Here is a 27470-nt window from a genome sequence, read left to right as displayed (position 1 = left end):
AGGCAAGATCTCTCTGTCCCCATCTTAAGGGGGAGGTGTCAGGCCCAAGGCATGATTATTAAAATCCTATTTGTGTACTGTGTGTGATGTATTATCCAAGACATGGGTGAGAGGTCATTCAGACGGTGTATCCTTTTGTGTATTGCATTTTATTGGCGGGTCTGGCTGTTTGTTTGTATCTCCATTGAAGTCAGAGGCCCTTTGAAACAGCAGGATGTAAGGGGCACTCTGGTCCCATCATATAATCAACCAGATAAGAGGGCCAGGAACAGAGATGCCCTCCTGGTGGGATCAGAGGGGAGGGGGGGAATGGAGTCTCCCTCCAAAAAGGCTGATATATAATATTTAACAATGCTAGACTCGGGGTGTTCAAGGCTGTGCCCAAAGCTGACAAGAGCTGGACTCACAAGAGCTGGACTCACTCACAAGGACGGCTATATCATCATGCTGTAAGAACTTCATTTTTTGTTTTCTGAACTTTTTCTTGCAAAACTCTTTTATATATTTTTGTACCTGTATGTCATTTGTTCCTGTATTTTTTATATATTTAGCACTGTGATACCTTTTATCAGATTAAATGTTTAATTAATCAGCTCTGGTCTTTGATCTGTAAATATATGAGCTCGCCTTTCTTAAGGAGGCTCTGGTAAAACACGTTTATCTAAGGGTTAATTTGGTGACTTGCTGGGACTAGTAGTGGATACCCAGAGGTCTGGTGGCCTTAACCCTTGCACCATCCCACTCTCTCTAATGTCTTGGCTGGACCAATAGGGTGTGATCGTGACACCATCCATTTGACGTTATGCGGGATGGAACATATATATATTGTTATACATAATAAAATTCTCCCCTGGTAAGCCTAACCTTGTAAATATCTCTGCTTTTGTCTTTTAGGATTAGGAGGAGCTTTGGGTTATCTCACTGGAGCAATAGACTGGGGACCCACCTTTCTGGGAAGAATGATGGGTTCTGAATTTCAAGTCATTTTTTTCTTCTCGGCCACGGTCTTCCTTCTGTTTCTTGCCGTACATTTGTGCAGCATTCCGGAGACTCCGCTGAAAGATGAAATGTCTGAGACCAAACTACTCCTAAAGCATGAGGTGTTTAACGCTTATGGGTCTACAGACACCACACAGAAGAACATCATCGAGCAGAAGGAACCCAGAATAAGAACTATATCTTATGTACAAGGCGAGGAGGAGGAAGAAGACGACACAAAGGTACAAAGATTGCTATTGTTACCTGTCCTCACGTTAAGTCTTATCAATTATTGTTCCCTTTTGTCTGCCTTTTTAGGCAGGGGTTAGGTTGACTTAGGCGTGGTCAATGGGATGACAGACTAGAAGTCCAAGAACCCCAAAGTTCTCCTCCCTCTTCTATGCATGTGCAGCCCTGCAGGCCTTAATCACATGACCATTGATTGCATGCGCTATAACCGTGGCCATATTGTTCACATGTGGGGCGATAGTATACATAAACACCCTCCTACTCAAAGGCAGGGCGTATCGTTCATTTTTGCAAGGCCGGATTCAGAGGGGCACTGAGCATCTGTGCTGTACGTGCGTTGGTTGCTTGTACACTCGTAGCTTTATACTTTTCATACGCTCGTTTGCATACTGTACATATGCTCATAGCTTTTATACTGTACATACGCTCGGATCATTTATACTGTGCAGACACTCATAGCTTCTATACTGTACATACGCTCATAGCATTTATAATGTATATACGTTCATAGCAGTTTTATTCTACATACACTCGTAGTTGTTTTGTACATACGCTCATAGCACTTATACTGTAGATACCCTCATGGCAGTTATACTGTAGAAACCCTCATGGCAGTTATACTGTAGATACCCTCATGGCAGTTATACTGTAGATACCCTCATGGCAGTCATACTGTAGATACCCTCATGGCAGTCATACTGTAGATACCCTCATGGCAGTCATACTGTAGATACCCTCATGGCAGTTATACTGTAGATACCCTCATGGCAGTTATACTGTAGATACCCTCATGGCAGTTATACTGTAGATACCCTCATGGCAGTTTTATTCTACATACCGTATATACTTGAGTATAAGCAGAGTTTTTCTGCATGATTTTTTGTGCTGAAAACACCCCCCTCGGCTTATACTCGAGTGAACTCTCCGCCTGTCAATCCCTTCATCAGGGGTCTTCAACCTGCAGACCTCCAGATGTTGCAAAACTACAACTCCCAGCATGCCCGGACATGCTGGGAGTTGTAGTTTTGAAACATCTGGAGGTCTGCAGGTTGAAGACCACTGCGCAGGCCTTCGTCATCATCCAGTTTTCTACTCACCTCCCCTCGGTGGGAAGGGAGGGTGAGCTGGTCCGGGCCATCTATGCTGCAGGGACCGTCCGGTGGGGAAGGTTAGTCGTTCCAGGCTGTACATTTTCACCGGGAGGCCCTCTTCTCCGTTCGCTCCGGGCCGGCCCCGGACTAGTGACGTTGACGACGGCGCACAGGGACTTTAATGCGCATGAACGTCCCTGTGCGTCGTCGTCAAGGCAACGTCACTAGTCCGGAGCCGACCCGGAGCAAGTGGAGAAGAGGGCCTCCCGGTGAAAATGTACAGCCCGGAACGACTAACCCTCCCCTCTGGACGGTCCCTGCAGCATAGATAGCTAGACACAGCTCATCCTTCCTTCCCACCGAGGGTAGGTGAGTAGAAAACTAAAGGGGGGGTGGTCTGGATGATGACGAAGGCCCGCGCAGTGGTCTTCAACCTGCGGACCTCCAGAGGTTTCAAAACTACAAGTCCCAGCATGCCCGGACAGCCGATGGCTGTCCGTGCATGCTGGGACTTGTAGCTTTGCAACATCTGGAGGTCCGCAGGTTGAAGACCGATGAGGGGATTGACAGGTGGTGATGATGAGGGGGGGAGATAATGACGGGGTGATAATGATGGGGGTGGATGATGGGGGTCTGGATGATGACAGGGGGGGATGATGACAGGGGGGCGGGATGATGTATTTCCCACCCTAGGCTTATAGTCGAGTCAATAACTCTTCCTGGGTTTTTGGGGTGAAATTAGGGGCCTCTGCTTATATTCTGGTCAGCTTATACTAGAGTATGTACGGTACGCTCATAGTAGTTGTTCTGTACATATGCTCATAGCAGTTTTATTCTACATACACTCAGAGTAGTTATTCTGTACATACGCTTATAGCATTTATACTGTACATATGCTCACAGCATTTATACTGTACATATGCTCATAGCATTTATTCTGTACATACGTTCTTAGCCGTTATATTCTACATACACTCATAGCAGTTATACTGTACATATGCTTATAGCATTTATACTGGACATATGCTCTTAACATTTATACTGTACATACGCGCATAGCATTAATACTGTACATACGCTCATAGCATTTATACTGTACATGCGCTCATAGCATCTATACTGTACATACATTCTTAGCAGTTATATTTTACATACGCTCATAGCAGTTATACTGTACATACGCTTAAAGCAGTTATACTGTACATACGCGCATAGCATTAATACTGTACGTACGCATTTATACTGTACATGCACTCATAGCATCTATACTGTACATACATTTTTAGCAGTTATATTTTACATACGCTCATAGCAGTTATACTGTACATACGCTTATAGCAGTTATACTGTACATACGCACATAGCATTAATACTGTACGTACGCTCATAGCATTTATACTGTACATGCGCTCATAGCATCTATACTGTACATATGTTTATAGCACTTATACTGGACAAATATGCTCATAGCAGTTATACTGTACATACGCTCATAGCATTCATACTGTACATACGCTCGTAGCATTTATGCTGTACATATGATTGTAGCATTTATGCGGTACATACACGATAGCTTTTATGCTGTACATACGTTCGTAGCATTCATACTATTACATACGCTCTTAGAATTTATACTGTACATACGCTCGTAGCATGCGGTACATACGCTAATAGCATTTATGTTGTACATTCGATCATAGCATCTATACTGTATATTCACTCGTAGCATCTACATTGTACATACGTTCATGCTGTACATAGGCTAGTAGCATTTGTGCTGTACATACACTTTCATATTGTAGCATTCATATTGAATATTTGCTTTTAGCATTTAAACGGTACACGCGCCGGTAATTTTTATTGTACAAACGTTCGTAGGTTTTCTGTTGTTACATAGCTTTCTTGTACGTAGCATTCACTGTACATACATGATTTACTACATAGTTTCACTATTCATATGCTTATAACACTCATATTGTTTATACATAGCTTTCTTACTATTCATATTTTAAATGCTCATAGCACTCATACTGTACATGCGCTAAATGATAGCTATAATATCGTGCATATGGTCTTGGGTTTTGTGCATTTGTTTATAAGCTTTTACCCAGTGCATATGTGCGTAGCATTCACAGCAGGTACATGTTCATTGCGTTCATATGTGTTTAGCATTTGATATGGATAGTACTTATTGATGCATGTTTATAGCGTTTTGCTCGGTATGTCATAGCATTTATTGGATTATGGTATTGAATTCAGTACACAAGGTTTACCATATTGTACATACGTTTATAGCAGTAGTCTGTGCGTATGCTTTAGCTTTCTAGTCTGTGTATACCTCCTAGCATTGGTCTGTGCATACTATATTAGCATTTTTTACGTTTTTATGATAAGCATGTTTAGATGTTTTTTAGTATTTAATTAGTACATAGTGTTATAGCATATTCTGTATACATGTTATAGAATTAGTCTGTGCATGTTCAGCATTTACACTTGTTCAGTGTTACGTTATAGCATTTGGGCGGTACATACTCTTGAAGCTTTTCCTTGCATACGGTTAGCATGTTGTGTGTAAGATTGGCATGGCTTATTCTGTGCATTCAGTTGGATTGGTTTATTCAATGCATACGGTTTGCATGTCTCACATGTGCATACGGTTCATATGTTTTATTATGTGCATACAGTTAGCATCTTAATCTGAACATATGGTTAGCATTTTATTCGGTGTTTATGGTTAGCATGTTTAGTGGGTGTATTCGGTTATTAGTTATTCGTTACATTCGGGTATATAACAATTATTATGCTTAGCACTTGCTTTGGGTGCGCGTTCCTAGCCTTTTACTATACATACTTATAATACATGTTCACTGAATTCGTTCGGTGCATACGTTCATAGCAGTTATACCGAGCACACGTTTCATACTGCCTGTCACAAATGCCGGGGGGGGGGGATTCACTATTTAGTTATAATCGCTGGCACGTATCTCATGTCATAGGATTTCTTCTTGTTAGAGGTCATAGCATTTATACCGGGCAAACGTTCTTAACATTTATTCTGTGCAATACAGCCATAGCAGTTATATCAGGTTCTCAGTTTATGCACCTTTCGAGCAATTGTTTAGTGCACATTTGTAGCATTCATATGGGTTTATAGCTTCCATCTATGCCGACTATATGGTTCCAAAGCATTAGTCATTTTAGGGCAAACTCATGGTGCATCCCTTGCCTGCAGGGGAAATGCTCTATATTAGCTGTCACATCTTCAGAGAAAACTTTGTGACACATAGGAAGTGTATATCCGTTATGCCGGCCATGTTTGCAGGAGGATGCACTGCATAGTTATAATTACTGACACTTATCGGAGCTATTGAGTTGTGATACATAGGTGATTGTATACCCATTATGCCTGCCACGTCGGCAGGGGGATGCATCACATAAGTTATTGTTACTGACTTTTTTTCAGAGCAATAACATCACGACATGAGATGGTTGTATACACGTTATGTCTGCCTCGTCTGCAGGGGGATGCACCACATAGGTTGTTGTTGCAGACATGTCTCCAGGTCAATAACATCTCGATGCATTAGTGGTCTTTACCCATTCTGCCTGCCACGTCTGCAGGGGGTGGCCCCATACAGGTTATTGTTACTGACACGTTTTTCAGGGCAATAACATCTTGTCATGAAGGTGCCGGTATGCTTGTGTTTGTCATGGCGATAGGGGGATGTTTTGTCATGACCTGTCACTTACAGGAATGGCGGCTTCGCAAATATCTTACACCTGGGCAGGCTCGGTGGTTACGTAGAGACTTATCCCTTTTTAAGGCACGTTGCTTAACTCAAGATCTGTCACCCATATAGGCAGGATGGTTATGTAAAGATCTGTCACCTCACGGCCTTGTTAATGTAGGTGGGCAGATTAGACCTTTCTGTTGAGCAAGACATTGGTGTAGTTAATAGAAGGGGATGTTTAAGGCACATCAGGGTTATCACGAAGCCATACCAAATACTTAACTGTATTACATGCTAGGTCTCTTTGTTTTTTTTGGCCCTTTACAGGCATTTCCCCTATGGCTCCTTATAAGCTAACATGGCAAGGTTTGCCTCATTCGAATAGGTATGGTTACACTGTTTTTTCAGCCAGGGACACGGATTTAACACAATTACACATATGTCCCTCCACCTCGTTGCATGGTTCTCCAACGCTATAGCCAATGTGGTCAAATGCCTGGGGTCAGGACGGGGTACGCAATAATCAGTTTTCTTGTTACTGCACGTTTTTTGGCCCACTATAGGTGTGCCCACGGTTGTGGATTTGGGCACACATCTAACCGCTGTAAGTATGCTTATGATTATTTTATTATTATTATTGTTCTATTCCTCTCCTTTTGTATCATTGTTACTGTCATTACTGTTGTTAATTTTATTATTATTAGCCTCAGGTACGTTCCTTACGCTTGTAGCCACGACCACAAACATGACTGTGGTCATAATCGAGGGAAAAAATTGCTACTAATGCCTTGTTCACATCGTAATTTGTGCCTCTAAAGCATGGGTAAGTAAGGGAAATGACATGCCGATGTTTACATACTCTGACAGGCATGGGCCTCATTCATTTCAATGGTCCGAGTGTAGTCAGCTAGTGACTACGTTCGGGTAATTTTCCCAATGTACCGAATTTTGTCTCAGACTGAAAATCCCTGCAAGCTACGTTTCTCAGTCGGAGCCAAAACTTGTATATGCTTGGGAAATTACCCGAACGTAGTCACCAACTGATTATGCTCGGGCCATTGAAATGAATGGGGCACATGTTCGCATGTCATTTTGATATTTTCCAGATGTATCCATGCTTTGGAGGCACAAATCGTGGTGTTTACCATAGATAGTGTCTCCATGGATAACTCTGGCAAGGAGCGTGCTTTCGGGGGCCCTCACTTTCCATTTTAGTAGGGGTCTCAGAGATATATATATCTGTTATACTGTTACAACCTTGTTGTCATGGGATTGCTGTAGCTCTAGAGATATGTATTTCACACAGGATGTAGGGTTCTTCAGAGCCCATGTCCGTAACATGACAATATGCACATCTCTCGTGTCTTACTATAGATACTAATGCAATAGCAAATATTAACACGTGCAGTATGTTTAGTTTAGTTATTGCACAGACAGGGTTATTTGCTCATCACCGCCTCCTGGCAAGTAACATAATGCTGAAAACATTGGGAATGTGTCCGAGAGAGTGACTAGAAGAGGATGACGTTCTTGCATACAAATGTGTTCACCCTTTACCTTGTTGTGAATTTTTGTGAAGGATTCCAATTTCTCACAATGATTTCATGAATTTCTTTTTTATTAATGTTAGCAAAGCAGGGTCCAAATCACACCCCAACCACTGAATGGCTTCTTATAGACGCATATAGCATAAACAACTCTCAACAGAGTATTGTAAAATATAGTCAGGCTGTACGTTGATGCTATAACATTTTCTGCCTCATTTGCTTCGGTTCTCATGGCGTTGGCTTTAAGGTCTTTATAGAGGTCATAGCGTCTGTTATAGAATATATATTTTTTTCCCCATTAGTCATGTTCTAAAAGGGAACTTGTGATTAGTTTCTGACCAAACCACAAGCAGCATGTTTTACAATGATGTCTTATTCCCTCTATAATATTGCACGTGTCAGAGGGGTTTCCTAGTTATTTGAATGGCTCTCTGAAAAATCGGGTTGCGGATTCTCCCCACCTCACTGCCCCTGATTGATCAACAGGGAGAAATTGATCAATCTGGGCAGGGGGAAGCTGTCCGGACCCTTCCCCACCCCCCAGTGACATGGAGCCCTAAACACCATTGTAATAGTGGATAGTGATGAGCGGCAGAGGCCATATTAGATTTCATGATATTTTGCAAATATATGGACGAATATTTGTCCTATGTTCGTGAAATTCGCATATTCGCTATGTTGTTTTTTTTCCATGCGAAAATTTCGTAATGAAATTTAGTAAATTAATAATGCGCATGCGAGATTATATATTTTACCTAAAAGGAGGGAGGGATCAGTGCCCAGTCTGGAAGTGCATATATATTCGCATATATATTCACATGAAAAAAACACACGAATATTCGTCATTACGAATATATATCACTACATTCTAAATATTCACGAAATCGCGAAGTGCCGATATTCTCGGTAAAAATTTGCATTTCAAATATTCGTGCTCAACACTAATAGTGGTTGGGAATAAGATGTAGGGGATAAGATGTATGATTGCAGGGTCCCGCTGCTGAGGACACCCGCAATCTCGGTGCAGCCCCCCAGCATTCTGTGCCGGGCACTGCATCCGAGACGGGGACATGATGTCACAGCCACGCCCCTCTATCCATGTCTATAGGAGGGGGCGTGACGGCGATCTCTGTGATCATACATCCTATCCCCTATCCTTCGGATAGGGGATAAGATGTATAAAGCCAGAATACCCCTTTAATTCATAGACTCACAGAATGTGTTGGCATATAATGAACCATTCGGCTCATCTAGTCTGCCCAATATTGTGAATACTATGTATAGTCCATGGCTCTATCTAATGACTCTTCATAGATGATTTAAGCTGCAATGCAAAAGTTTTGACACTACGGACAGGTATTATTGATTTTATTCTTCAAACAACTACTGACACATTCCCTTTAATTATTTTCCCAGTCCCACAATTGGTACTTAATTATAGTTTTCTAATCTTTCTTAAAGCTGATCAATTATCATTACAATATTTCTGAAACTAGAGAATCATGAAGATAAATGGTGAGCAAACATGGGGCCATCTATGGGTAAAGCCTAGGGCAAGAGGAGCTCTAAATGTGACCCTGACAAATTTTATTTACATTGTTCCTGTCAATAGGGGGTCTATGGAGTCTTATGCAATGGGAGCTCCCCCTGCAGAACATGTTGAGCCATTCTTCTTGGATAATGTAGGCTCTTCAATTCAATGGAAATATCTATACAACTGTCACGATTCGGCTGGCAGGAGGTGGATCCTCTGTGCCAGAGAGGGATTGGCGTGGACCGTGCTAGTGGACCGGTTCTAAGCTGCTACTGGTTTTCACCAGAGCCCGCCGCAAAGCGGGATGGTCTTGCAGCGGCGGTAGCAACCAGGTCGTATCCACTAGCAACGGCTCAACCTCTCTGACTGCTGAAGATAGGCGCGGTACAAGGGAGAAGACAAGAGCAGGGTCGGACGTAGCAGAAGGTCGGGGCAGGCAGCAAGGATCGTAGTCAGGGGCAACGGCAGGAGGTCTGGAACACAGGCTAGGAACACACTGGGAAACGCTTTCACTGGCACAATGGCAACAAGATCCGGCAAGGAAGGGAAGGGGAAGTGAGGTTAAATAGGGAAGTGCACAGGTGAATGAACTGATTAAGCCAACTGCGCCAATCAGCGGCGCAGTGGCCCTTTAAATCGTAGAGACCCGGCGCGCGCGCGCCCTAAGGAGCGGGGCCGCGCGCGCCGGGACCGGACCGACGGAGAGCGAGTCAGGTACGGGAGCTGGGGTGCGCGTCGCGAGCGGGCGCCACCCGCATCGCGAATCGCATCCCGGCTGGGAGAGGTATCGCAGCGCACCCGGTCAGCAGGTCTGACCGGGGCGCTGCGATTGCGAGGATGTTGCGAGCGCTCCGGGGAGGAGCGGGGACCCGGAGCGCTCGGCTTAACAACAACCTTCATACTGTGCATAGCATTGTGTTCTCATCCATAGTGTGACTGTAAGGGTTACGTCTTGTAGACAAGATATGCACTTAGCCATTATCCGTTTCATAATAACAGATTATCTTACTTTGTGGAACACATTGTTACATACTACAATGGAGAGCTGGAACACCGTCACCTCGGCTGGAAGAATGCGGCTGGGATAATCCCACCGGAATCAAGTGTATTGCTATTTTTAACATCTATCCATTCAATCTAAATAAATTGACATAGAAAGTTGAGTTTAGAGCTGTTATATGGTATATGCTGAAAGGGACCGGGATAAAGGACAGGAGGGGTAGGCCTCTTCTCGCCACAGCCAGTTTACAAAAAAAATAAAAAAAATTTGGGGGACTTTTTCTTCCCCGTAATTAATCATGTGGTATAAATGATATATTGACTTTATTCTGCGAGTCAGTACTGCTACAGAAGTACCGTATTTATCGGGGTATACCACGCACCGGCCTATAACACGCACACTCATTTTACCACGGATATTTGGGTAAAAAAAGTTTTTTACCCAAATATCCATGAAAAAATGAGGGTGCGTGTGTGCGCGTGTATACCCCGATATACCCCCAGGAAAGGCAGGGGGAGAGAGGCCGTCGCTGCCCGCTTCTCTCCCCCTGCCTTTCCTGGGGTCTAGAGCGCTGCTGTCGGCCCTTCTCACCCCCTGGTTATCGGCGCCGCTGCCCGTTCTGTCCCCTTGACTATCGGTGCCGGCGCCGATAGCCAGGGGGAGAGAAGCGGCGCCGACAGCCAGGGGGAGAGAAGGGGCAGCGGCACCCATTGCCGGCGCCGCTGCCCCGTTGCCTCCCCCCATCCCCGGTGGCATAATTACCTGAGTCCGGTCCGCGCTGCTCCGCTGCTCCAGGCCTCCGTCGTGCGTCTCCAGCGTCGTTGCTATGCGCGGCGCGGCGCACTGACGTCATGCGCCGCGCCGTTCAGCGCATAGCAATGACGCCGGGGACGCACGACGGAGGCCTGGAGCAGCGCGGACCGGACTCAGGTAATTATGCCACCGGGGATGGGGGGAGGCAACGGGGCAGCGGCGCCGGCAATGGGTGCCGCTGCCCCTTCTCTCCCCCTGGCTGTCGGCGCGCTTCTCTCCCCCTGGCTATCGGCGCCGGCACCGATAGTCAGGGGGACAGAACGGGCAGCGGCGCCGATAACCATCGGGTAAAAAGGGCCGACAGCAGCGCTCTAGACCCCAGGAAAGGCAGGGGGAGAGAAGCGGGCAGCGACGGCCTCTCTCCCCCTACCTTTCCTGGGGTGTATCGGCGTATAACACGCACACAGACTTTAGGCTAAAAATTTTAGCCTAAAAAGTGTGTGTTATACGCCGATAAATACGGTATATAAACCTATATTAGAAAGAAAGTTACCGGATACCAGAGTTTTGTAAATAATCATAAATCTTTATTAGCAATACCTGTCATCAAACCATATTTTCTAAACTTAGATTATATTATCTAACTAATCCTAACATCCTTCCTGCCCTTAAAAAAATTTCCGAACTTTAAAAAGCTCTGTATCATACCTTTCTTCTTGCTCACATTGTGTGAGCCCCCTGCAGGAGAAAGTGGGCGTTCCCCAGCAGGCGCAATGTCACTGAAGCTTGCGAGAGCTGTGCCTCTCCATGCCCCGTATGTACTTCCTGAGTTTGGACTTCTGCATGTCCGGGTGGAGTCCAAACTAACTGTTTGACTTGTGCAGGGAACAGAACAGAGCCACCTAGTGGCCATTTTTTCAATCAAATTAATAACCTATAGAGGTTGAGCATTTTAACAGCAAGTAAATAGCAAAGTGTCTTATAATTACATAAGGAAAAATATATGAAAAGTTGTTTGGTGACAGGTACTCTTTAAAAATAAAGTGCAAGTGCTTAGACCTGATTAACACAAAAAGGGCTCAAGTACAAGTAAAAAGATGTAAAGCTACATATAAATAGCTGTGCGATCGGACATTCAAAGAAGTACAAATACGGACGTGGACAACAAGCAGGACTCACCCCACTGATCCTAAAAACGCATTTCGCTGGGAAGATTTTATCCAGGAATGACTTCTTACTCCTGGATAAACGAAACGCATTGTAAGATTGGTGGGGTGCTGGGGCGAGTCCTGCTATACACACAACAACGCCCCAGGGTAGCAATGGGGTAAATAAGCTTCTTTGCCAAACCCGGAGTCTCAAAAAAGACAGACTCTTTCTGGGATCACGAGTTATAAAACCCCTTTTCTTTGAACTTCCCTACTAACGTGTATTGTGAAACCTCGCATTTATTGACGTGCTTTAAAATAGTTAAAACTACAAATACAGGCCACTGATCAATAGGACTTGCTCTCAGGTTAGAGTCTTGATAATAGACTAAACAACAAAGAAAATAGACTGGGATATTGATGATTAAAATTTAACCCTTCACCTCCTCTACATGTTTTATGGCACTAGCCATGTAATCAGGGGTGTAATGGCAAAGTGTAAAAGAATAACATTATGCTGGACCATTGGAGGCGGCTGCTGTGGGGATGGAGCAGGACGCTCCGTCTCATAATGCAGACAGAGAGAGAGAGGAGAACAGTGCCCCTCTGTGAGGTTTTGGCATCAAATTTAAAATGTATGTCAAATAAAAAAAATGTGAAAACAGAGCTGCTCACGCTTAAAGGGGTACTCTGACCATAGACATCTTATCCCCTATCCAAAGGATAGGGGATAAGGTGTCTGATCTGCCACTGGGGAACCCCACAATCTCTCTCTGCTGCACCTGGTGTTTGTTTAGGGCGTCTGTAGCGCCGGAGGCTCGTGACATCATGGTCGCACCCCGCTCGTGACAACACGGCCACACGCACTCAATGCAAGTCTATGGGAGGGGGCATGACGGCACCGGATGTCTGGGGTGCTGCAGCTGAGATCGCTGGGGTGCCCAGCAGCGGGACCCCTACAATCAGAAATCTTCTCCCCTATCCTTTGAATAGGGAATAAGATGTCTAGGGGCGGAGTACCCCTTTATCTTTACCCAAAGTAAAGGAGAGGCATGACACAAGTTCTTGGACCATTGCCCAGCAATATGCACATGATCACAGATGCATAATACAAGATACAGCAACCACCAAGTAGCATATATATACTGTGTGTGTATGTATGTGTGTGTGTGTGTGTATATATATATATATATATATATATATATATATATATATGTATATATACCGTGTATATATATATATATATATATATATATATATATATATATATATATATACCGTATATACTCGAGTATAAGCCGAGTTTTTCAGCACGATTTTTCGTGCTGAAAACACCCCCCTCGGCTTATACTCGAGTGAACTCTCCACCCGCAGTGTTCTTCAACCTGCGGACCTCCAGAGGTTTCAAAACTACAACTCCCAGCAAGCCCGGGCAGCCATCGGCTGTCCGGGCTTGCTGGGAGTTGTAGTTTTGAAACCTCCGGAGGTCCGCAGGTTGAAGACCACTGCGGCCTTCGACATCATCCAGCCCCCTCTCACCCCCCTTTAGTTCTGTACAGTACTCACCTCCGCTCGGCGCTGGTCCGGTGCTGCAGGACTGTCCGGAGAGGAGGTGGTCCGGTGGGATAGTGGTTCCGGGCTGCTATCTTCACCAGGGAGGCCTCTTCTAAGCGCTTCGGGCCCGGCCCCAGAATAGTCACGTTGCCTTCACAACGACGCAGAGGTACGTTCATTGCCAACGTACTTCTGCGTCATTGTCAAGGCAACGCCTCTATTCCGGGCCTGCAGCGCGGAGAAGAGGCGCCCCCAGTGAAGATAGCAGCCACTCTCCCACCGGACCACCTCCTCTCCGGACAGCCCTGTAGCACCGGACCAGCGCCGAGCGGAGGTGAGTACTGTACAGAACTAAAGGGGGGTGAGAGGGGGCTGGATGATGTCGAAGGCCGCAGTGGTCTTCAACCTGCGGACCTCCGAAGGTTTCAAAACTACAACTACAAAACTACAACTCCCAGCAAGCCCGGACAGCCGATGGCTTGCTGGGAGTTGTAGTTGTGAAACCTCTGGAGGTCCGCAGGTTGAAGACCACTGAGGGCGGATGATGAGAAGAGGATGATGAAGGGGGGGTGTGGGATGATGACAAGAGGATGATGAAGGGGGGGTGTGGGATGATTACAAGGGGATGATGAAGGGGTGTGTGTGGGATGATTACAAGGAGATGATGAAGGGGGGTGGGGATGATGACAAGGGGATGATGAAGGGGGGTGGGGATGATGACAAGGAGATGATGAAGGGGGCTGGGGATGATGACAAGGAGATGATGAAGGGGGGTGGGGATGATGACAAGGAGATGATGAAGGGGGGTGGGGATGATGACAAGGGGATGATGAAGGGGGGGGGGGTGGGATGATGACAAGGGGATGATGACAGGTGATGATGATGAGGGTCTGGATGATGACAGGCGGTGATGATGATGAGGATGTTAATGACGGGTCTGGATGATGACAGGGGGGGATGATGTATTTCCCACCCTAGGCTTATACTCGAGTCAATAACTTTTCCTGGGATTTTGGGTTCAAATTAGGGGTCTCTGCTTATACTCGGGTCGGCTTATACTCGAGTATATACGGTGTGTGCATATATATATATATATATATATATATATATATATATATATATATATATTATAAAAACGTAGTTCTTGTATCTATGGAATAAAGCTACACCTTTTAACTGGATATGCTGGTGTGCTGCATTCAACTTCCTTTTATTATCTACCGTGTTGGACCCAGGACTGGGGCCCCTGCGACTGACCTGCACCCATTACTACTTTTCTACTCTGGTGTGCTGCTCTTCTTCAAATATATATTGTATGTATGTGATGTCCCAGTACAGGATGCTGTGGGCCCGTACTGTCCTCCTGCCCAGTGTTTGTGTCCAGAGCATTGGAGGCCTCAAGCCTAAAGTCCTGCAGCCACAAGTCGGTCATCAGTAAGTTAAGTCATCTTATTGTCAGTCACCATCTCTGCCATGTCAAGTCCATCTGTAGTGACCATGGCCTGCACTAAAGTCAGTCTAACTACTGCAAGTCCCAGCAAGCCCGCGAGGTCCCCCTGTGTCACTGGTCACCTCCCCTGGGATATTTGGCTGTACTGCAAAGACTATATCACCTGTCTTGCCTCAGTAAAGCTGCCGTTTGTCAGTAATTTGGCATCTGTGTCTTCATTGCTCCCGTGCATAGCACAGGACCAGTGGTATTACCTTCGGTGATTAATGCTAAACCACGCCCTGGTGTCACAACAATAAGGGGTTAATAACATCTGCCCCCTGGGTTATAACATCTACCCTACACCTCACACACCGACGCCACAACTTTTTGGCTTCACGAACAGGATACGGGTGTGTGCCATATACTACAAGCCTCTTCCCTAGTCTGAACTGTGTCCGAGACTGTCTGTAACAGAAAAGTGTACGGGACTGTTGTCATTGTAATGTGCTTTCACCGTGGTGCTTGTGAAATAGAGGGGGAGGTGAAGAGAACTGCCTACTGTTTGGAAATCTGTGAAAGTTATAACCACAATGTGCAAAATTAGAACTAAAACCATGTTACGCTGTTCCACTGTGCCGGTACTTGAAAGAGTTAAAATGGCGCTCAAAAATGTCCTGTTCTGGTCCTGGGTGTGGTCATGTTGTTGTGTCCATGCCGAAGTGGAACTTCGCCTCTTGTTGCCGAAGGAGCAGAAGTCAGCGCTGCACTGATGACGTCCTTCTGGCCGGCGGCCATTTTACTGAAGACCACGCGGTCAGTGCTCCTCAGTTTGCCGGAAGTCTCAGAGAGCAGTAAGATGGTGGAGCAGGCAAGTACACGCCTGGAGAGTACAAAGATGGCTCTGGAGGACCAGCAAGTTGCCACAGCGCAACTTTTCCAAGACCACGCTCACCAGCTGCCGCAGTTGTCCCTGGGGGCCGATGAGGCCTGTCATCTGATCCCGATACTGGAGGACAACGACTGGCCAGAAACCCCGGAAGAGGGAACTTCCAAGTCGTCAAATGCATCATTGCCGATGAGGCTGTCCCCTCACCACCGGACCAGGGGGTCCTGGGCCGAAATACCGACGAAGGAATCAGAAGTGAGTACCTCGGCTGAGGCCGCTTTTTCTACCCCTCTTTCCACTTCTAGTCCAGAGCAAACGGCCCACGCCCAAAAGTCTGTAGAGTCTACTGCACATCCGCAGTCACCCCTCCCTACCCAGATAGTTATTTGGCGATGAGCCTAACTTGATCCGGTACTTGAGGAAGCATCTTCTTCCCTTGCCAGGGAAGTCCCATCCCCCAATTCCTCCGGCCCAGTCCAAAAGGGCCAAGAGAGACACTGAGGTTGCTGCAATTGTGGAGGAACTGAGGGCCAGAGGATGGAGAGTAAAGATGAGCAAAGTTACAGTGATTTGATTCGTCACAAACTTCTAGGCTCAGCAGTTGCGGGCTTTAGCCTGCATAATTAGTTCAGCTTTCAGGTGCTCCGGTGGGCTGGAAAAGGTGGATACAGCCCTGGGAGACTCTCTCCTAGGCCTATATCCACCTTTTCCACAAACTAGGAAGCAACTAGGAACCGACTGGCGAGGCTGGGATGGAAAGATGCCATATTAATAGGAGCATCTTGTTAACTAACTTTACCATTGTGGTCGACAAAACTAACTTATGTTTGTGTGCGAGAACACTCTTATTGTTACAGGTTACAATCATTGTTTAAGTACAGAGCCTGATGAACTTGTCAAGACTGAATCTCGTAAGTGTTGTGCCCGGCTCCTAGCCAAGATTCTCTTAAAAGAACTCTATAATGTATCTGGACTGTTGAGCGGTACATGGACACTGTGTATATATTGCCATAGTAATATATTTTTCAGACCAAAGATAAAGGATCCGGCACTGCTGAATCTACGGCAAGTAGGCAGCCAAACGTGTATATGTGAAGCAAAATAAATCCGTATGGTGCTCAGTCAAGAAACATCAGATAAATCCAAAATAGACGAGATATAGAATAATGGACGGCACTCGCCCAGGTAGAAGCTTCAGTAAATTCTTTATTGAACAAACAGAGTGGCGGTGTCAGACACGTGAACAGACAGGAACGCCGAAGACCTTAGCATGCAGGTAACAGCTGTGTCGTACTTCCGTACTTCGTCAGACAGTATACAAGAACTCTTTATTTTCATTGGTCATACTAAGGTTCAGCCTGGAAATGGACGTTAAATGCAATGCTCCAGGACTGCATGCGGCCCCTGTGGCCACTTTGCTCCTCCGCCCTCCCGAACTGGGCGTCGAGGGCGACTTTATTCAAGTGGGGGAGTTTTTTGATTATGGGATGGGATGATGTGACCCTGTACTGTCCTCATGCCCTGTCAGGCAGAGTCCCTGCATGTCCCCAGGGCTCCCCTGCAGCATACCCTTATTATGTATATAGGTTTGCCTCATTTAGTGTACTGTTGCTTTAATGTTTGTACCACATGATTGTTACCCAGAGGGCTCCAGTGACCTGGTGACCCCCCCCCCCCCCCCAAGTGACCTATGGGTTCTTTGCACATCCCCTCCTATTTAACCAGGGGAGGGGCTGCAATCTCTCTCTCAGCACATTGCTACTTCTGCTGAGGTCAAGTCCAGTGAAGTTTTTCGAGTGCCTGTGTCCAGAGCATTGGAGGCCTCAAGACTAAAGTTCTGCAGCCACATGTCGGTCATCAGTCAAGTAATCTCTGTCACCATCTCTGTCAAGTCAAGACCATCTGTAGGCACCGTGGCCTGCACTAAAGTCAGTCTAACTACTGCAAGTCCCAGCAAGCCTGCAAGGTCCCGCTGTGTCACTGGTCACCTCCCTGGGATATTTGGCTGTACTGCAAAGACTAGATCACCTGTCTTGCCTCAGTTAAGCTGCCGTTTGTCTTTAACATGGTGTCGGTGTCTTCATTGCCCCCGTGCCTAGCCCAGGACCAACGGTATTACCTTTGGGTGGTTGAGGCTAAATCGCGCCCTGGCGTCATGTGATGTCCAAGTACGGCATATGCTTCTACAGTCCTGTCTGGTTGAGTCCCTGCACTTCCTTTTGGGCTCGCCTGCAGTGTTCCCCCATAATGTGTATGTTATATATTAAGGGTAAAGGACCTTTCATATGGTCACATGACTGTTAGTCACATGATAAGGATTGTCACATGTTTGTCATATGTCTTGTTACCCAGAGAGCACCAGGTGACCTGCAGTTGATCTATGGGCTCCTTGCTTAGCCCCCCTTTATAAGAGGGGGAGGTACTACAATTACTCTTTTTTTTTTTTTTTCACCACACTTTCGGCTGGGGTCAAATCCAGTCCAGACGTCTCAGAGCCAGTGTCCAGTACATCTGGAGGCCTCAAGCCTAAATTGCAGCCACAGATCTGTAAGTCAAGTCATCTTTGTCTAATGTCACTATCTTCAGTCAACTCAAGTCAGTTATAGTCAGCGTGGCTGTGCTAGAGTCTGTCAAGTCACTGCAAGTCCCAGCAAGCTGCGAGGTCCCTCGTGTTACTGGTCACCTCTCTGGAAACCTTACTACCTTGTAAAGACTGTAAGACCTGTTCAACTTCAGTAAGGCTACCGTTAACCTTAACCTGGCCTTGGACTATTATTTAACCCTGCCTGACCTAGGAGTAATGGGATTGCGTTGCCCTGGTGTCACAAACACTAAGGGGTTAACACCATCTACCCCTGAGCAACACCATCTGCCCTTTACACCTCACTTCACACACCACATGTATGTATGTATGTGTGTATCATATATTTTTTTTTTATGTAAGCAGCAGTAAAGCTAAAAGCCTACTAGACCGTAGCAAGAGTGACTGACTCGTTATAGAAATGTTCACTAGAGGTGATCATACTGATACGTGCAGCATACATACTGTATGTCTGACTTCATTACCAGCTGTGCTATTGGGTGCAGAAATATATGGCTAAATCCTGTAGGACATTGTTGTTCATTGTTACAGTAGACATAAGATGGGATATGGACTAGAAATGGGTAGAAATATGTCATCTTCAGGCACAATAAGATCTCCAGTCTTTGTATGGTGCAGTAACATTTTCCATGATAAGACACACAAAGGAGACCCCATCTACTGTCCATCATGATAACACACAAAGGAGACCCCATCTACTTTCCATCATAACACACAAAGGAGACCCCATCTACTGTCCATCATAACACACAAAGGAGACCCCATCTACTTTCCATCATAACACACAAAGGAGACCCCATCTACTGTCCATCATAACACACAAAGGAGACCCCATCTACTGTCCATCATAACACACAAAGGAGACCCCATCTACTGTCCATCATGATAACACACAAAGGAGACCCCATCTACTTTCCATCATAACACACAAAGGAGACCCCATCTACTGTCCATCATAACACACAAAGGAGACCCTATCTACTGTCCATCATGATAACACACAAAGGAGACCCTATCTACTGTCCATCATGATAACACACAAAGGAGACCCCATCTACTGTCCATCATGATAACACACAAAGGAGACCCCATCTACTGTCCATCATGATAACACACAAAGGAGACCCCATCTACTGTCCATCATGATAACACACAAAGGAGACCCCATCTACTGTCCATCATGATAACACACAAAGGAGACCCCATCTACTGTCCATCATGATAACACACAAAGGAGACCCCATCTACTGTCCATCATGATAACACACAAAGGAGACCCCATCTACTGTCCATCATGATAACACACAAAGGAGACCCCATCTACTGTCCATCATGATAACACACAAAGGAGACCCCATCTACTGTCCATCATGATAACACACAAAGGAGACCCCATCTACTGTCCATCATGATAACACACAAAGGAGACCCCATCTACTGTCCATCATGATAACACACAAAGGAGACCCCATCTACTGTCCATCATGATAACACACAAAGGAGACCCCATCTACTGTCCATCATGATAACACACAAAGGAGACCCCATCTACTGTCCATCATGATAACACACAAAGGAGACCCCATCTACTGTCCATCATGATAACACACAAAGGAGACCCCATCTACTGTCCATCATGATAACACACAAAGGAGACCCCATCTACTGTCCATCATGATAACACACAAAGGAGAACCCATCTACTGTCCATCATGATAACACGCAAAGGAGACCCCATCTACTGTCATGATGACTAGTGTTGCTCGCGAATATTCGCAATGCAAATTTTATTCACGAATATCGCATATTCGCGAATTCGCGAATATTCGCGAATATAGCACTATATATTCGTAATTAAGAATATTCATTTTTTGTTTTCACATCACAGTGATCATCCCTCTCTGCTTCCAGCTTGTGTGGTGTAAAGAAGGCTCTAATACTACTGTGTGAGACTGGCGTGCAAATTTTCGCATATGCGAAAATTTGCATGCCAGTCTCACACAGTAGTAATAGAGCAAATTTTCACATATACGAATTTTCGCTTATGCTAATTTTTGTATAAACTAATTTTCGCATATGTAAATTTTTGCATACACGAATTTTCGCATATGCGAAAATAAAACGAGAATATTACGAATATGTGAATTTAGCGAATATATGACGAATATTCGTCCATATATTCGCGAATTGGAATATGGCCTATGCCGCTCAACACTCCGCTCAACACTCCGCTCATACTCCAATCACACGTATGTACGGAGACCCCTTATTGTTGGATTCCCTTATGTTATTTGGGTAAATGTAATGACTTTTGTAAGATTTTAGTTCCTTCATTTCTTTGCATTTGAGAAATGCAGTAAAAACAGAATGTAGCTCTGTAGAGCAGGGACATTGTAAGAAATCATGCTGGTAAATCAATATCTGCTGAGATGTAGCTTTTATATTAAAGGAAAACATGTTACACTTATTTCTCTCTAACTCTGTGACATGGAGGATGACTCAGTTTATTTGATGCATATATAGGGTGATAATCAAGAATATGTTCTTCATGGTGGCTTAAAGTATATACACCAAAGTAGTAATAAGAAGCACAACCCAAAGGTGTAAAGGTGCGATGGGTGCCATCAGTACAGTCCCGATCACGGTCTGTCTTGTTGGATGCAGGAAAAGAGGTTCTGCAGCACTCCAGTTTAGTTCAAAAACAGTGGTTTATTTTCCCATAGCAGATATTTACATCACAATGTGGGGGTCACTGTGTACATACATTACATATCCTGTACTGATCCTGAGTTATATCCTGTATTATACTCCTATACACACTATTCTGCTGGTGAGGTCACTGTGTACATACATTACATTACTTATCCTGAGTTATATCCTGTAGATCTTTTATTAAAAAATATAAAACATTACAAAAAGAACGAACATCACCATAACAATAATACAAACAACATACACCTGTATAATATATACAAAAATGAGTCCAAAAAATGTCCAACCAAGTATCTTCTGGTCCAGCCTCATTCTCACCAAACACACCGCTATAATAACAACAACTACTAAACACTCTACAATAATAATAATACTTACAGTAATAATAATAACAACAATAATAACTAAAAACTGGTCCGGTTGCATTTCACCACCCAAAATAATAAATATGTGTCAAACCACCAACAAACACCGCAAACAGAAAAACAGAATATACCAATTTTTTTTTTTTTTTTTTTTTTTTTTTTTCGGCCCTGAGCTGGTCCCGCATCCCATGCCCCCAGTACATGATAACAGACGTCCATGAACCAGTCCAGGATTTTACTTATTTATTTTTTTAAATAAAAAGTCCCACACAGAATCCCCCCTCCCCCCATCTACCCACCACCCAACCTAACACTAAACCCCAACACAACACAACCCCTAGAAAAAAAATACAATATATATACATATATACACATATACATAAATGTACAAACAAAACAAATATATACAAAATAATACAAACTATACAAACCAAACAACAAACAACAATAAGGCTTTTCAATCACACAAACCCCTAAAGCTCAAGTTCAGTGCCTGCAAGCCCTATATCACCATATATCTACAGCACAAAACAAAAAGACTCATGTGCCAGCATCAGCCCACCACCAGGGGGAGACGACAGGCTAAGGCACTTTAAAGGCAGAGCCCCTCCACAGACGAGAGGCCCTGCCAGCACCCAGCCTCTCGTACTCCAGAGAACGCACCTTCACCAGGTCACCAAGAATGTTCCTAACCACCTCACCCACAGGGAGGATTTTACGCTGCGTCGACACTAAACACCGTGCGTTCCACGTGTAATACCTGACCACTGAGCTGACTAGGAATAAAGTGCACCGGTCCCAGCCTCCAAGGTTTCTGAATGCCCCATAGGCCCATTCCGCATAGGAGAGACTGGCCAGCCGAGGCCAACCAATGGAAGCGCCCACCCTGTTATAAACCTCTGTGTTAAAGGGACAATGAAGCAGAAAATGCTCCATGCTTTCCAGCATGCCTCCACACTCCTCGCGGGGACATCCCCGGTCATCAGAGCTCCTGCACTTTAGATTGTCCCTCACACACAGTTTCCCATGGAAGCAGCGCCAAGTCAAGTCCCAAAACTTCAAGGGGATCCTGATAGAATTCAAAAGCTCTAAACCCACCTCCAGATCCCGACTTGGGCAGTCCTTGAGCGCCAATGGCCTCTGGAAATGAGAAGACAGGACCCTCTTGTCAAGGAATTTCCTCGACAGAGTCCTAAGCTCCCACATCCCCAGACCCCACCGACGAATAACCTTCAGAACCGGGGTAGCGTGAGCCGGGAGATGCCCGTGTGGTGTGCGAAGATCCTTCACTTGCCCTCCTGTCTCCCATTCCTGGAAGAAAGGCCGAAACCATCCCCTACAGGAGGATACCCACGGAGGAGCCCTCTCTGACCAGAGGTTTGCTATATTGGTCTTAAGAAAGGTATTCGCTAGGAATACCACGGGGTTGACCATACACAACCCCCCTAGTCTCCTTGTACGGTAAGTAACCTCCCTCTTCACTAGGTTCAGTCTATTCCCCCATAACATTTGGAAGAACACACTGTAGACCCGGGTCCAAAGAGGTTCTGGCAACATGCATACACTGCCCAGATATATCAGCAAAGGGAGCAGGAAAGTTTTCATCAGGTTAACCCTTTCCCGGAGGGTCAAAGACCAACCCTTCCACTGATCCACCTTCTGAGCGGCGATCTTAAGCCTGCTGTCCCAGTTTTGTTTGGGGTAATCCCCGTGACCAAATTCGATGCCGAGGACTTTTGCGGATTCCTGGGGCTCTGGAAGGGCGTCCGGGAGGTTAAAATCAGGATCTCCCCCTCCCAGCCAGAGACTCTCACACTTATCCTGATTGATCTTGGACCCGGATACCTCCGAGTAGCGGTCCACCTCTGACATCACCCATCTGCCCTCCTCTTGTGAGGAGACAAACACGGTGATATCATCAGCGTACGCTACCGCCCTCAGAGCCGAATCCGGCACCGCCAGGTCCATTCTCACCCCCGCCAACGGTCCACAATCAATCCTTCTAAGGAAAGGATCGATTGCAAACACGTACAGCAAAGGGCTCAAAGGACAACCCTGACGGACACCAGACCCAACCTCAAAAGAGCGGCCAATCCATCCAACCATTCACAAGCGGGAAATTCTCTGCCCCTACATACAAGGTCTTAAGCCAATCAACAAAACCCCCTGGCAGGCCATATCTCAGAAGGACAGACCAGAGGTACTCATGGTTAACCCGATCAAACGCTTTTGCCTGATCCAAGGACAGCAAGTACCCCTTCCAGTGGCCAGCCCTACCCTGCTCCACAGCCTCTCGGACACTGAGCACAGCACTAAATGTACTGCGGCCCGGAACAGAGCAATGCTGAGCCCCCGAAAGGAGCCGGGGTGCAAACTCCACCAGCCGATTAAACAGCACTTTTGCCAGAATCTTTCTGTCCGCATTGAGAAGTGCTATGGGACGCCAATTCTCAATGTGGGACGGGTCTTTACCCTTTGACAGGATGATCAGCGCTGACCTCCTCATTGACTTTGGCAAAGTGCCCGAGGATAGACACTCATTAAAAACCGCAGTAAAGAGGGGAACCAAAGGGTCCTTAAAGGTCTTATAGAACTCAGATGTTAAGCCATCCGGACCGGGTGACTTCTTGAGGGCAAGCCCATCAATAGCCATCCTGACTTCCTCTTCCCGGATCATCTCTGTCAAAACGTCAAGAGAGGGGTCTACTCCTGGTTCAGGGATGGTTTCAGCCAAGAAAGCTGATACCTTATCTCGATCTAGATCCTTCCTTCCCAAGAGGTGCGAGTAGAAGGATCTGACGACCTCCAGGATCCCTGATCTGGACCTCTTCAAGGATCCCGTACTATCAATCAGTCCTGAGACCACTTTACTACTCACTGACATCTTGCAGTTTCTGTAAGGGTCGGGCGAGCGGTACTTCCCGTAATCCCTCTCAAAAACCAAAGATGCGTGCCTATCGTACTGGCACTTCATCAACAAGGACTTCACTCTGGAGATATCCTCTCGGCTACCTCCAGTCGAGACAAGGTTCTCAAGTTTCTTCCTCAGGCCCTGGTACAAGCGGTACCTGTTTAGGCTTCTGAGGCCCGAGAGCTGGCGGAAGAATCTCGCAACCCTTTCCTTGAAGATCTCCCACCACTCTGACTTACTGTTACAAAGGCCCAGCAATGGTACCTGGCTCTGAAGAAAATCCTCAAAGGACTGTCTTATCTCCGCTTCTTCCAAGAGAGACTAATTCAGCTTCCAATAGCCTCTGCCCATCCGGGGGGTCTCTGTGACATTCAGAGAAAACAAAATTAAACAGTGATCGGAGAACTCCACCTCAACAACAGACACTGCTGAAGAAACGGCTTCCTCCTTTAAATAAAACCTGTCTATCCTAGACCTACAACTACCCCTATGATAGGTGAATCCCGCGTGGCCTGGGGTGTGCCGGATGTGGACATCCACCAGGCGAGCCTCACTCGCTATGCTATTAAGGGCGACGCTATCATAAGTCAGCTTGTCTCTGGAACCTCCCCTATCTTGGGGCCTCGTGACAGCATTGAAGTCCCCTCCAAAGACCACCTGCCGACTTGTAAAAAGATAGGGCTTGATCCTCATAAAGAGGCACTTCCGGTCCCACTTAGACTGTGGGCCGTAGATGTTAATAAGGCGAAGTTCTTGTCCCCTCATGAGGACATCTAAGATCAGGCACCTCCCCATTTCTAACTCGATAACCCGTCGGCATTCTACCGCTGCGGTAAAAAGGACCGCCACTCCGCTATACGGCTCGGCCCCAAGAGACCAGTAGGAGGGCCCATTCCTCCACTCTCTTTTAGCCTTGTAGATAGATGACATATCTGTAAGCCTGGTCTCCTGCAAAAATAAAATATCAGCATTAATATGGGCAAAAAAATCATAGGCAGCAAAACGAGCTGTATCTGACTTAATGCTGGCGACATTAATGGACGCCAGCGTCAACGGAGAGGGTGCCGCCATCAAGGGTGATTGAGTTAAACAGCTTTCTTTTTCCCACTCCCCTTCTCACCCTCCACATCAGAAGAACTCTTCACCCTCTTTAGAGAAATGGAAGTGTCCATCTCACCAGACATCGTTTTACTTTCCTCGTCTCCGGATTCTAGGCCAGTCCCTTCCCCCGAGGACATAACCTCCCCAGGGGAAGAGGACTCGGCGCCCCCTGGAAGCCCCTCTGCCACCTCCCCCTCATCCTCCCCTTCCGAAGAAGAGGAGGAGATGTCCCTGAGGGGTCGGAATCGATTGGAAAGGCCAACCAGAGGGGAGTCAGTTTTGCCTTCCTTTGGCACCTGGACCAGGGTGGGAGAAGATCTTAAATCTCCCTTTTTTTTTTTTACTTGTACCCCGCTTTCGTGTCTCCTTCTGCCATCCCACATCATCCTCCTCCACGCTATCTGAGGAGATGGCACCTTCCTCATTCTGGATCCTCCTGACCTCCTCATTCAGCTCGCCATCCCTCAGGGTCTCAGCAGCAAGGTTGGCCTCTGGGACAGAATGAGAGGTCGTCCCAGTAACCCGGGCTTTCCCCATCACACTATCCCTTTGGCGTTTATCAAGACGTCTTAGTTGGGCTGGTGTCTTTCTCTTGCTGTTCCTCACTGACCCCTCAGTTCCTCCACCCCTGCTAGTCCCCTCCCCAGCAGATTCCGGCTCGTGATCTTCACCCGCTGGGGACAAGACTGCATTAGCGAAAGAACGAGGACAATGACTGAATGGGTGACCTAAGTCACCACACAGGTGACACCTAATCTCCGCACAAGATGCGGCAAGATGGCCTACACCCCAACACAAGGCACATTTCTGCACCGTACAGTTTGCACTGAAGTGTGTGGGGTCACCACATCTGTGACAGAGCTTCGGCTGACCCCGGTAGAAAATCTGGATACGATCCCTGCCGAGAAAGGCAGAGGATGGAATATGGGTAACGGTATTTCCTGAACGTTTAAGTTTTACCAGAAACGTCCAGGCTCCTGACCAGATGCCAAACTCGTCCCTGTTCTTCTGCGGGACCCCCATTACCTCGCCATACCTTCCTAACCAGGTGATGATGTCAACACAAGAGAGTGATTCGTTACGGGTCAAAACGGTCACTCTCTTGATTTCGTTTTGATGAGACAATGCTTGTACGGCAAAGTCTCGCCAGCCGGGCTCATTCTTTACCAATTCATAATTCGACCAGAAAAGCTCAAGCCCCTCTGGCCGAACAAAACTGATATCGAATTCAGGAGCACCGTAGGGATGTATCAAGGCAAAGATATCAACTGCCTTGAAGCCCATCTTTAGCAAGAGCTCAACCACTTTGGTCCTTGAAGGACACATATCTTCGCCCTGCCACCGAAGACGGACCACATTCCTACGGTTACTACCTGCCCCGGCTGTTGGGAGGGACCACACAGTATCGCCCCCTCTTTCCTCTCGGAAGGCAGAGAGACCGTGTCTCTCTATCCAGAAGGACAGATCAACTGCTCTACCCTCTACATTAATCGACCTTTCCCCCTTTTTCAGAGCCTCCAGGAGACGTCGCTGCAATAAACCGTCCCTAGAGTCAGGAGACGAGGAAAGTATTCTACTTCCCCCAGCAGTGACATTGGCATAACTCCTATGATCTGTCACCACTGGGGGGGCAACCGGACCAGACCCTACACCTACACCACTTCTAATGACAACATCCCCACCACCCCCAATAACAACATTAGCACTTCCCCCAACAACATTGTTTCCAATAACATCATCTGTAGTCCCATCACCACCCCTAATTTCAGCAACAGCAAAATCACCTTCTCCAATAATATTAACCTCCATCCGCTCCCCAGTCATACACCCCGTACCCCCATTTACCTTCTCATTCACACTGGCTGGACCAGAAACA

General features: G+C 46.2%; 1 protein-coding gene and 1 long non-coding RNA gene across 18 annotated transcripts in view; one reads left to right on the top strand and one right to left on the bottom strand.

Moving 5' to 3' along the window:
- SLC45A2 (solute carrier family 45 member 2) overlaps positions 1-27470 on the top strand; it is a 178537-nt gene that overhangs the window by 48884 nt on the left and 102183 nt on the right. For all 16 annotated transcript variants that reach the window (XM_056545440.1, XM_056545534.1, XM_056545408.1 and 13 more), the window contains one exon: positions 895-1220. In XM_056545440.1, coding sequence (XP_056401415.1) covers positions 895-1220 — 326 coding nt within the window. The remainder of the gene's footprint in view (positions 1-894; positions 1221-27470) is intronic.
- The window catches only part of LOC130295178 (uncharacterized), a 112026-nt gene that overhangs the window by 14099 nt on the left and 70457 nt on the right, over positions 1-27470 (bottom strand). The window contains exon 1 of one of the 2 annotated variants that reach the window (XR_008848725.1): positions 18023-18122. The exons of the other annotated variant lie outside the window; for it this stretch is intronic. This is a non-coding gene — a long non-coding RNA (uncharacterized LOC130295178). Of the gene's footprint in view, positions 1-18022; positions 18123-27470 lie in introns of those variants that run through there. 2 annotated transcript variants of the gene reach the window in all.

Source organism: Hyla sarda, chromosome 1 (genome assembly GCF_029499605.1).
Source record: "Hyla sarda isolate aHylSar1 chromosome 1, aHylSar1.hap1, whole genome shotgun sequence".
NCBI lineage: Eukaryota > Metazoa > Chordata > Amphibia > Anura > Hylidae > Hyla > Hyla sarda.
The sequence above is the reverse complement of the archived record's forward strand: the minus strand, read 5'-3'. Positions and strand labels throughout refer to the sequence as shown.